General features: G+C 41.5%; 1 protein-coding gene across 7 annotated transcripts in view; it reads right to left on the bottom strand.

Annotated features, from left to right (window-relative positions):
* Positions 1 to 4,161: 4,161 nt before the first annotated feature.
* Positions 4,162 to 12,089, bottom strand: part of Bsk (mitogen-activated protein kinase dJNK) — a 151,569-nt gene continuing 143,641 nt past the window's right edge. For 5 of the 7 annotated variants that reach the window (XM_071715017.1, XM_071715018.1, XM_071715020.1 and 2 more), the window contains 7 exons: positions 10,003 to 10,132; positions 9,028 to 9,225; positions 8,407 to 8,541; positions 8,185 to 8,314; positions 7,467 to 7,625; positions 7,184 to 7,308; positions 4,162 to 6,821 (listed from right to left, as the gene is read on the bottom strand). In XM_071715017.1, coding sequence (XP_071571118.1) covers positions 6,669 to 6,821; positions 7,184 to 7,308; positions 7,467 to 7,625; positions 8,185 to 8,314; positions 8,407 to 8,541; positions 9,028 to 9,225; positions 10,003 to 10,132 — 1,030 coding nt within the window. In that variant the 3' untranslated portion in view covers positions 4,162 to 6,668. Of the gene's footprint in view, positions 6,822 to 7,183; positions 7,309 to 7,466; positions 7,626 to 8,184; positions 8,315 to 8,406; positions 8,542 to 9,027; positions 9,226 to 10,002; positions 10,133 to 10,735; positions 10,994 to 12,089 lie in introns of all 7 variants that reach the window. The other 2 variants (XM_071715022.1, XM_071715023.1) reach the window with 1 other exon arrangement.

Genomic DNA, 12,089 nt, shown 5'->3' with positions numbered 1-12,089 from the left:
TGGAGCTCGGATGCCAGTGAGACAAAGTTAAAAAAGAAACCGCTGACTATGCGCGACGCGTCTTGATATTTTAATTCAACTTGTCACGAACTGACGGAAGAAGAATCCTCTCGTCGGAAAGGAGCTTGAAAAATTCCCACGTGGCAACGAAAAATCAATTCTCATCGACCGATTTCCGATCCTCCGCGTTTCGCGCGTGCGATACAGGAGCGTCGCTTGAAGGAAGAGCGCTCCAATTCTTCCTACGGCGTCACCGGAAGTGCCGGACTCGCGATGGAATTCCACCGCGCGCCGGCGCTTCCGGCGCTACGTTTTTTTTTTCTACGTACGAAGGAACGGGCTCGATAATTACCTAGAGATATAGCCTAAGTGATAACGTGGAACACTACTCTGTTCGTGTGTATCCCTGTTTCTGTTTTGTATGTTTCCTCTCTCTCTCTCTCTCTCTCTCTCTCTCTCTCTCTCTCTCTCTCTCTCTCTCTCTCTCTCTCTCTCTCTCTCTCTCTCTCTCTCTCTCTCTCTCTCTCTCTCTCTCTCTCTCTCTCTCTCTCTCTCTCTCCTCTCTCTCTCTCTCTCTCTCTCTCTCTCTCTCTCTCTCTCTCTCTCTCTCTCTCTCCTCCCTCTCTCTCTCTTTCTTTCTCTCTCTCTCTCGCTCTCTTTCTCTCTCTCTCTCTCTCTCTCTCTCTTTCGCTTGTGTCCTATATAAGGACTAATTTGCTTTATAAACTAAGATGTCGCCTATACGCGATATCTACCTCATCGCTAAGTTTAGCAACATGGACATTATTATTTTGTTTCTCTTTATCAATCTCTCTATCTCCCCTTTTCCATCTCCCGCATCCCGTTCCACCCTCCCTTTGCCCACCCAAAGCTTCACTTTGTCGTTCAAAATATTCCATTTTTGTTACATATTAACCGTTCCCTTTATCGCGCTAAGAAAAATGATTATTGTTTATATCATACACGCATCATACGCGCATACACACATAAACGCATACATTACACATACACACACTTTCTCTCTTGTTTTTAACCAATTTATTAATTATCGTCGCCCTCGTATTAATCACGATAATGTTTCTGCCGGGTTTCTCCTCTCTTTCTCTCTCTTTTTTTTCTCATTTATACTCTAGATTCTATATGTATGTATATAATGTACGGATTGAAATTTTCCCTGGTTTCGGAAGCGATTTCGGCGGCTGCCAAGACGTCGACGGGATCATCGCGAGTCGAGGACTCGATTCTGCTTCACGAACGCGCAATACGGTCGCGGTATCCTCGAATGGCGTAAAAACATCGAACGAGCGAGGCCGAAATGCGAGAAGCGACAAAAATCGGGAATAAAATCGCGCTCGACGAAGGAACAGTTACCAGGAGTGATCAATTCAAAGACGGAAAAAGCGAGAAATTGAATGAAGAGCCTGAGATACAACGCGATGAGTCGCGTATAGTGGAATAGAAATGAGAAAATGTCACGACTCATTAATTATATACAGTAATTATTAAGATTATGAATGCTCGCAAATGCGAAATCTTGATTTTTAATATCTACTCCTGGTTCCATGTTCCTGCGTCGTGCATCGATAAATCGTTTATTGCTTATTAAATTTGATGTCCGATCTTCGAAGACGTTACTTTAACAAAGCGACAAAGCTCCAGACAGTTGTCACTCAGTTTCACGAATGTTTTACAAAATGTTCAGGATAAAATAGGAGAAACTCAATATCGCCAAGGGGAGAGAATTAGAGTCTCTTTCACTACTAAAATAACGTCTTCGTCTTTAGACTGTCTCTATTCTTATCCCCTATCGTCTTTCGGTCTCAAGTGTTCTAACAAATGTGGTTTCTCTTCCAAGGGTGTCAAGAAGGCACGTGACTGAAAAATACCCGCTATTCTCTACAGTCGTTTCCTCTCGCTCGACGATAGGCGCCTATCGCCCCCATTTCTTCTTCTTTTTTCTTTCTCTTTGCCACCGATATTGCGCGTTCCGAGCGCGTCCGCCGGATTATAACAATCGTATACAGTCGTGTTCTACGTATTGAGAAGAGTGGGTTAAAGTAAGTTCCGATCCGATCGCGATTGATTTGCGATCGCCTGAAGAAACGCGCCGGGGAAATCGTCGTAGCGCGGCTTTTTAACGAGACACACACCGGGCGGATACATCCCTCCCTCCCCCCCCCCTTCCTCCCCAGCCTTCTCGCTATACTTTACTCCTCTTTTTATTTTTATTATTATCCTTGACTATTTATTATGTTACTTTACTCGTTATATCGTTACTCGCTATCGTTTATTATTCTTGCTACTACGCTTGCTTTAACTATGGAAACGAGAAGAACGTGGTACGAGCTGCCACAACTACGGTATGTACGTATGTGTATCTATATCTGTGTGTGTGCGCGCATATATGTGTGTGTGTATTTTATGTGTCAGACTGTCTACGTCACACACGCACACACACAGAACGTTGATCGAGGACAACGTCCTCCGGTGTGATCCGGGTCGCGCCACCGCCACCCCCCCCCCCCCATCGTTCGCTTCGATAAAAGTTTCCGAAACCGGGCAAATATAATTATCACTTCGCTCTCTCGCTCGCTCTCGCTCTCACTCTCTCTCTTTTTTTTTTTACATATCCAAAAATCTTTATAAATTCTGTCTTGCGGTATATATATAGGTATAAATATCGCGGGGAGAGATTATCGTAGCGAATATTATAAAATTCTCAGTTTTTTTCTCTCTTTCTCTCTCTCTCTCTCTCTCTCTTTTTCTTTCTTTCTTTCTCGTTTCGCAGACGGGAAAGAAACGTCGCAAGCGATTTAGCGATTATCGAAAGTGATTTAAAAGATTGTGCTGGCTCACAAGAAGGAGCTGGACGAAATTTCATCAGGAATCACATAGTTCACCGAGTTTTCCTTCAGCGCGCTCACTGTGCGAAGAAAAAGGCTTTTTGCAGCTTGTAAAATGGAAAAATAGTTGTATCTCTTTCTCTCTCTCTCTCTCTCTCTTTCCCTTTCTCTCATCTCACATTCTCACCTTCAACCGCACCTCGTCTTCGCCTTTCGGAATAGCTACAACTTTTTTTCTGAGTTCTTTCTTGCATTTTTCCCTTTCTTTCCTGTTTGTTTTTTTTTTCGCTTAAGTTCGACGAGAGTCACCCTGTGAGTACGCGCACGAAGGGCCGCAGAAGTTACCCTGTGTGCAGGTGCAAATGCCCAAGAGATATAATCTGGGTACGCATTTTTTTAACTGCTAAGTATCGTCCGCTGATTAAATATAATTGACTTTACTTAACGTGCATGATGGTGGCGAGGGCCGTAAAATATATCTCTTATGTGTTAACGCGTTCGTTCTCGGGGTTGGATACGTGCGCAATAAATTTGCGAAGTGGCAGGGCGGAAAAGATATAGCTAGTCCACGCTAAACATCGAAATGCCACTTTGAAAACAGAAGAGAAAGTTGGCGAATCGAAGACAGACTAGATGGAAATTTTCATTCTAGGAAATTGCTCTAGGAAAAGAAACACTTGTTATTCAGAAATGTCGTGCGAGATATTAGACAAATATGATTTTTTTTTCCCTTAAAGACTGTCTTTAACAGACAATCCCAAAAATTTTGAATTTATTGTCTAATTAGAATTTTGTGTCCAATCCCCAATTATGAAGATTGAAGAAACATAATTACATAGAATGATCCTTTCAATTAACTTATGTTTTACGGGATTAACACCTAGAACGCCGGGAAGATGTTGCGTTCGTTTTTCATCTTAATCACATTACTTTCGATGAAGTGTGTTATTGCAAAATACAACAATCTGTAGATATACGTTTTTGACGACGAATTTTTTAGGCGCGTAGAGTAAAAAATAGCGCGGCGAAAGGATGCCAAAAGTGTTGTAATGATACTTCTTAGTTTCGTAATGAAGAAGCTCGTTCGTAATATGCGTATGGGACATGTACACAGTGGTTGTTAAGACGCGAAAGAAATGCGATGATGGAAAGGGATGTTCGTCGTGGATCTACAACGCGACGACAACTAGCTGAATTTGTAAAGATTTTTGGCGCACTACTCTCCGCTTCCGTACACGTGACAAAATCGAGACTCCGCTTAGTTGCAGCACATACTTCATAATTTTTAACCGTGTGTGCGCGATACAATTACGTGTAATTAGCAGTATCATCATTAGACTTTTTATTATAATTAGTGTTACAAAAGCTTGATTATATTTGGATCGGACTGTAGCAATATATTCACATAACTATCGTCGTGGAAAATAAAAATTTAACGTTTACATTATACAATTGTTCTTCACCATGATTCATCGATTCGCTATTTATTTGTAGGTTCTCCTCGTCGATTCACGTAATAAATACAATTATTTTATATAATTATCATCATTATCAGCATCATCGGCTCTCCCAACCCAGTTCACTCTCGTCCATTATTATGTACCGTTTTGCGATATTCTAGTCAAAAAAGTGTTTTCTCCTTTATATCATATTCCCCTATATATAACACGAATCACACGATCTATTTAAAAGAAGAATAATAAAAAATCAATAAACATTCGGCAAAGATTCACATCTTCGCAAAACAAATTAAGCGAAAACCGTCCCTTTTCGCCGCTTTCTATGCCGTAATCGACTGCAGTTTTATTTCACCGATTATTGCGTCGATTTAACATCGAATTCTCTCGGTTACTTCGCCGATTGCAAAATATTAAGCACCGTGAGTTTTACATCGCGCGACACGTTGTACGCGAGATTGCACGAGAAGGGAATAGTAACGTTTATCACGCTACTACTCGGATACTAAGGGTATAATCGGTAAATCCCGGGACCTGACGCAGAGATCGAGCGTTGTGACATTGCGCTACCTTATCCTTTCTCTTTCTCCCTGTCGATTCGATAAAATTAATTAGCGTTCGCCAATTGGTTTCTTACTTGACTACGAAACTACGAATATAATGAATCGCGTATCTACTGGCACTGATAACGACCGAGACGAAAGCACACAGAGCGGAGATGCGAAGTATCCGAACAAAAGGTATACGCTTATATTAAAAAAAAAATCTGTATCGCGCGAGATCGTGCGGACACTCTCCTTCACACACAGCACTAAATTCACAATAATCAATTATTATGTACAAAAAATCCTATACCCCATCGATCGCGTCTCTTTCCTTTCGCAATCGGTTTTCGAGACTCAGCGTGTAGCGGCGTCATTTCTTCTATTTCCCTTTCGCCTCACATACACGCTTCATTGCATTACGCGGCATGCATATGTCGTACGGAGCCACATGAATTAAATATTAACAAATATTACCTAACTTATATATTTCCCTCGCGACTTCCAGCGACTTAATGAAACGAAATCCTAAGGATAGCCTCGTTCAGGTGATCGCCCGTTACATCCGCGATACGAAGATCGAGCGACTATAAGCTCTGTGATAAATTTTCCTTTACCTCCTTACTCTGTTATCTCTGTACCCCGTACTCCGAAAGAGCGTAGGGTATGTCATGTTAAAAAGTTACAATACATGATTCAGATTTGTATGTTCCCGTATGTGCTTAACAATGGTACGAAAAATATATAATATATGTTGCTCGCGCGCAAACGATAAACACGCTCGACCGGTCTTTTCGGAAGCTGTAACGGGCGATCGGTCACTTAATCCTCCGGAAGTTAAAGAACGATCAGTTTCTTTTCCGACATTTGTAAAACTTCATAACGGTATCACAGGAACGATATTTCTACATCGTTTCTCTTTCGCGTCAACTTTATTGCTATGAAATGCACGGCAAACATCGTCCGTGATTACAGGACGATCAGAGAGTACGAAACGACATCCGCTTTCAGGTTGCAGAGCGAATAAATTTGTACCAAAAGGAAAGTCAAGTAGACGCAATGAGGAATCGAAATAAAAATACCGTACTGTAAAACAAGGGCTTAAGGGTTCCCGGAGGAGGTGTTCGGAGACCTCGCGTTGACCAAGGAAACGAATAAACTGAGGGGAAGAGAGAAGATACTCGTCCAACAACCCAGGCTGGCAGTAATTGAGGAGAGGACAACGCGATAATTTCTCTTTCATCCAGGCAGTTCCACTCCCTCTCTGATCCTCTTCTCTGCGAACTTGTCCTCCGACCCTGAAGATCTCCCTTATCCGAGCTCCATTGCTCTGGTAAAACGTAAAGAAAGCGACGAAGGTGTCTTGAGTGTTCCGGTGGCACCTGTCAAAGGTGCCGCATGGCGGTCGCGAGTCTCGCCCGCCGCAGAAACGTTTATCCAAGTTCACCCAGATCATTCCAGGAGAGAGAAGATCGAACGGGGGAATCGTTAACTGATCATCTTCGAGACTAGTTTCGTCACTTGATCACATGTGCTGCCAAAAAGATTATGATTTGTCCCCCTCCTGCGACACTCGACAGAGTAAGCTTCTCCCCTTTCCATGTTTTTCCCACGTGTATTTCTTGTCTTCTCGAAGGAGAGGGAGACAGATTCGTGGGCGTCGATTTATCTTCTTTCATTTCTTCGTTCTTTCTACCCTTTTCTTACTCCGGTTTCCCCTCCCTCTCTCGCTACGACGCTCCGGGGATATCCAAGCGGTAGGTCAGACTATCCGGATGCTTTCTCGATGAGAAGGGGACCGTGGATGGGCTGCTGTTCCGCGGTATCTACCGACTCCCAGCGCTCTCTGACGACTGAGCGACCGCCACGGGATTGTGGCTTGTCTCGTACTCCATTACCTCTTGATAGATCAGCTCCTTCCACTGGTCCACCGTGTGTTCCCTCTCGTCCACGCTATGGTCATACGGACCTGGTGCGGGCTGCAAAACATATCAGAATTTCTTGTGAATCATTGAATAAAACGAAGATTATCAATTTTGTATTTCATTAAAGCAAATAGGAAGTATATTTTGTTAAGAAGAGTTATCGAGATTTCTTCATCACGTAAAAAAATAATTGTTTCTTAACTGTTTCTCATAACATTTATTAGAATTATTTTTTCCATCATTGATATTTTAAATAATCTTTTTTTTTTTTTTTTTTTTTTTTAAGATGCAGAAAGATTTTAATGTAGTTTCCCAAATTAAATCAGTGACTACGGTAAATCCTGCGGTCTCCGGAGAAGACAGTACGATTCGAAGCGACCATCCATTCACGCGATCAATCGATAGAGCCTACTTACAGCATTGACTTCTCCCTCGTCGTACCAGACGTTTATGTAATTGTGCAGCAACGCCTCGTCCACGGAAATGCGTCGCTCCGGGTCGATTACGAGCATGCGCGACAATAGATCCCTGGCTTGGCTCGCTAGAAGAGGAAGTAAAAACCGTGAAAGGAAGAGTCAGGGGGAGGGCGAGGCAAGGCGTTGACGAGAATGCGGATAATCTCGTCGTCCGTGCGTCGAAAACGCGCGCGTCCCGCGATCAATTTCGCGGCGCGGGGCGTCGACTTGCTGACCTACTCACCTTTTAATCTATTGTGTTCCGAGGAGTCCGAGGGGAATAGGACGTCCGGAAATAGCCTCTCGAAGGGATAGCCTGGATATCGCGGCCTGTTCTCCACGTAATTCCTGACGGTCGGCTGCAGTCGTTGCATGAATTCCTGCGCCGGTGTGCCAAGTTGTTCTGTAGATAAGAGCAACTATCTTATTTTTACAATACAATAGCAGAGGGAGTCTGCGAGAGTCTCTTCGCGATTATCCCTTTTGTGATTAAAAAAAAACATTGAGAAAAATCTGTAAGTACCACGATTAACTTTATAATAAAAATTATTAAGGAATCATGTAAGGTAATCATGATTATCCGCTTATAATGAAAAAATTTCATAGAATGTGTAAAGTATTCATCATGATTATTCCTGTGAGACGGAAAATATCAGATAATAATTGATTAGATAATTACAATTGCCCTTACAATTAAATAAATTAAGTAATAATTGATATAAAAATATTGCCGAGTGTCAATGCAAATAATTTTGTAGATTCTATTGAAGTTATTTTATATTTTGTTTAACTCCGAAGACACGTAGAACGGATTATAATAGCACACACATAACATCATGAAATTTTATCCCAAATTTAATTCTGTTCTCCATAATTCAAAACCTTAAAATAGGGTTTTATTTCATAAGATTTTATTAGTATTATAATTATCATTATTATCGTAACGGAAAACGTAGCCTTACCGATTATTTTGTTCCACTGGTCGATGTGATCCGTCCCCGGGAACAGTACACCACCGCGTATCATCTCGCCCATGATGCACCCCACCGACCAAATGTCCACGTTCTCCTTGTACCCCATGCCCAGAATTACCTGGCAAGAAAAGACGAACGCTCCGAGTGAGCGAATGGGTCGAGCTAACCGGGAACAAATTGTGCGAAAAATTACAGGAGGATTTAACTCACCTCCGGCGCCCGATAATACCGCGTGACGACGTAGGGCGTCATCATGAATGTGGTACCGGCGGTCCTCGCCAAGCCGAAGTCGAGTATCTTCAGCGTACAGTCGGATTTTACGACGATGTTGCTTGGCTTTAGATCCTACGCGGAAAGGAGAACCGAATTTTAGAGATTTCTTATAGCTTCACAGAATCGTCAAAGAGGTAATGATAAAACATTGATAATGAAAGTCAATAACGCGAGAAGATTCGAGCGATTGATAATAATCGCGAAACAGCGGGTAGCGAGTCAATCACGTTCGAGACCGTTCCGGTTGTATGAATTTTAATTTCTAGCACGTTAATTACGCAGGCAGTCCCGCGCAATCGTTGCGCCGCGTTCTCACTTTTAATGAGCGCGACGCCGGTTTTAGCTATTCTATTATAACGCGCGGCGCGCCGGGAAATTAATCGGAACGACGCGACGGCAGGTTATTTCTTTCGCCGGTGGGACAACACTGCAGCCACGGGGGCCACGGTATGCAGGAATGGCCGTCGCTAATGAATCTCGTTACGGTAGATTAAATGGCTCCGCCGGTTATGCAATTTTCATTGGGGTTGCAACGCGCGAATAGCCGATGTCACCCACCCTGTGGATAATGCCGGCGGAGTGCAAGTGCTTGATGCCGCACAGCATCTGGTAGAGGAGGTACGACATGCGCTCGTGGTCCAGATCCATCTGGATCACCTGGCATAAGTTTGCGTCCATGAGCTCCATCACCAGATACACGTCTTGAAACTCGTCCAGCGACCGTTGCGGCGTGAACGCGTTCAGAAGACCGATTATCTGCAAGGCGATAAGTTGTAAATTGACGAGTTGACTTCGTCTCTGAAATTCTTGAACAATTCCCGAATATTACAAATAACTGCAAATAAAATTTGCTCTCCTTCTGCTCCTTTCTCTCAGATTATTCAGAATTCAGATTATCTTTCTCGAAATTACGTGAACCTATTTACGTTGTTATTCCAACACCATCCAACATATCTCAGTTATGCTCTTAACAGCGAATTAAAAGGAATGGGATTGAAATGAATTTCCACAAATTAAAACCGTTGACTCGATTAGAATATAGACTTATGCATTCACCTTATTTTTAATTTCTATTATAATCTCTCCATTTACAATTTCATTAACAAAAACTACGCTCTCAGAAATTATTTGACGACAAAAACAAATTATAATTGCGAGTACAACGAGAAAAGTAATGGCCGGAAGCTACTCGCGATGTATTGTTATTCTTCGTTGCAACATCTTTTCATTTAGCTCGATGCAACTTTTTCTCTTGCGTTCCTGTTTAATTTAATTAGAAGAAGTAACCATGAGAGAGTGTTTACGTTCACTTGCATGACAATTTAGTACAAAGCGCGCAATTACAATTTTTGCGAGATAAAAAGTCGCGCATTAAGACATGTACGCTGTACATGTGCTTATAATTCAGCAGCAAGGCTTGAATAATAAATATTAGACATTTATATTTTAAGCCAATTTAAGAAAAAGACATTTATTGTACGTATGCAGCAAAGAGTATGTATATGTGTGTCACGCATTGGAGAAAGAACTTACGTTTTTGTGATTGACCAGCTTCATGAGCTTGAACTCTCTGTAGGCCCTCTTCGCGTGTGTCACGTTTTGAAAAGGTCTGGACAGCTTCTTGATCGCCACATTTTGCGCAGTGACGGTATCGTACGCCGCGCTGCAACAGAGATGGAGGAGGAATTGAAGATTATTCGATCATATACGCTTGACCGCGCGATGTCATCAAGCTAAATATACGTTAAACTCAAATAAATAATTAAAACTGAATGAATATTTCATCGTTTAAAAATTTATATATCTAAAATTACTTTATTTTAGTTATAATAAGTCTTAGCGTGCCTATATCCCGTCTGTGTGGCACAATTTAACAAGATTCGATAAGATTTCTAATTAGTAAAGTAAAAAATATGGATTCATATTATATCATTTAATAGAAACAAAGCACACGCATTTTATTAGAAAAATTTCTCGTTAATCGAATTAATGTGGAAAATAATAAACTCGCAGATAACTTAATTTGAAGCAAAATATAAGGAAAAATAGCTACACACAGAAAAATATGAGGGAATACTACTATAGGAGCGCAAAGATCAAACGATATGCACCAAGTTTTCAGCGGTGGCTGCTGCGAATTAAATGTACCTGGACGTGATATAAGCGCTCTTCGACGTAAAATTTAACTATATTAAAGTCAGTGGAAGAGAAAAATAGACATTCTTGCAGCGTATGATCCATCATACAGGCCGTAGATTTTACTCACCAGACGATACCCTGAGCGCCGACGCCACGCGGTACGACGTCGACGTATCTCTCGGGTATGCAAAGCTCGGTGTCGCCGAAAACGTGACGACGATAGCCGCTCCGAACGTTGCTCGTTTCCATCGCGTTCGTCGCCATCATATTACCTCTTTTTAATTCTCTCTTTCTCTTTCTTTTTCTCTTTCTCTCTCTTTCTTTAGCTCTTAGACTCGTGGCGGTTCTCGTGCCTTAACTTAGGTAGTGTATATCACGCCTCTAGCTACCAAACCAACGACACAAGAACTACAGGATACAGGAAACGAAAACGATCAAGCCGATCGCGGCAACGGAGAAAATTTATCGTCGCCAGGGTTCGGCGACTTTCGCGGCCGAAAGCTCGTTCTCAGCGCGATTAAATGGCGCAGATTACGAGCCCGTAATAAAACGGATTTATTTTTGTTAATATCATAATTTATTAAATAAGAAAAGTAAACCCAACAATTATTAATGTTATTAATTTACAACATTAAACAATTAAAATTTTAAACTTCTTTTGAAGACATTTTTTTTAAGTGACATAAAAAGCTTTTTATTCTTCTAAATTCATTTTTCGCGAAATAAGTCGCCTAACAACGTAAATTAAAATACATCTGCTGCGGCAGACAGCGAGAATTTTATTTTATTACTTATCACAAAAATGTAGAAACTTGTCGAAAGATATTAAATTGTACTTTGCGCCTCGCGTTACAAAACGCGTCGCGTTTCGCGGAAACGTAATTTTTCTCCGTCGACCGCTGCAACAACGTCACCGACAGCAGTCTCAAAGGACAAACGAGCGTGATGTATAACTCTTAGAACGAGCTCGAGTTAAGCTCGTCGTTCTACCTGGCAAGATCTCATTTGCTCTCTCTCTCTCTCTCTCTCTCTCCCTCTCTCCCTCTCCCCCCCTCTCTCTCTCTCTCTCTCTCTCTCTCTCTCTCTCTCTCTCTCTCTCTCTTTCTCACTCGATTTTCCTTCAAGAACAGTGTCGCGCGTGTTCGCTTGATTGTCGGAACCATCCATACAATCTAATCTTGCGCTTTTGCAAGATCGTAGCATGTATTTTGCGCCAATGTCAATCGCGAGTTAATTAGTGGTGCAAGAGTGTTGGATGGATCCAAAAACCATGCAAGGATAAGCAAATCGGCAAAATAAAAAAGAAATATAAAGTAAAATTAAAATAACTAATAAGATTGCTATGATACAATTGAAAAATTTTGTCACTGTATAATTACTATTCTAAATTATATTTTATACATATAAAATATAGTTCAGAATATTACACATGTATATGTCTACATAGAACCTCTATAAAAATTTTATAGAGATAAAAAAAT

The sequence above is a fragment of the Temnothorax nylanderi genome, unplaced genomic scaffold (assembly GCF_030848795.1).
Source record: "Temnothorax nylanderi isolate EJ_2023f unplaced genomic scaffold, tnyl_v1.0 TNYL_tig0152_pilon, whole genome shotgun sequence".
Taxonomy (NCBI): Eukaryota; Metazoa; Arthropoda; class Insecta; order Hymenoptera; family Formicidae; genus Temnothorax; species Temnothorax nylanderi.
This window is presented reverse-complemented; position numbering and strand designations above follow the sequence as displayed.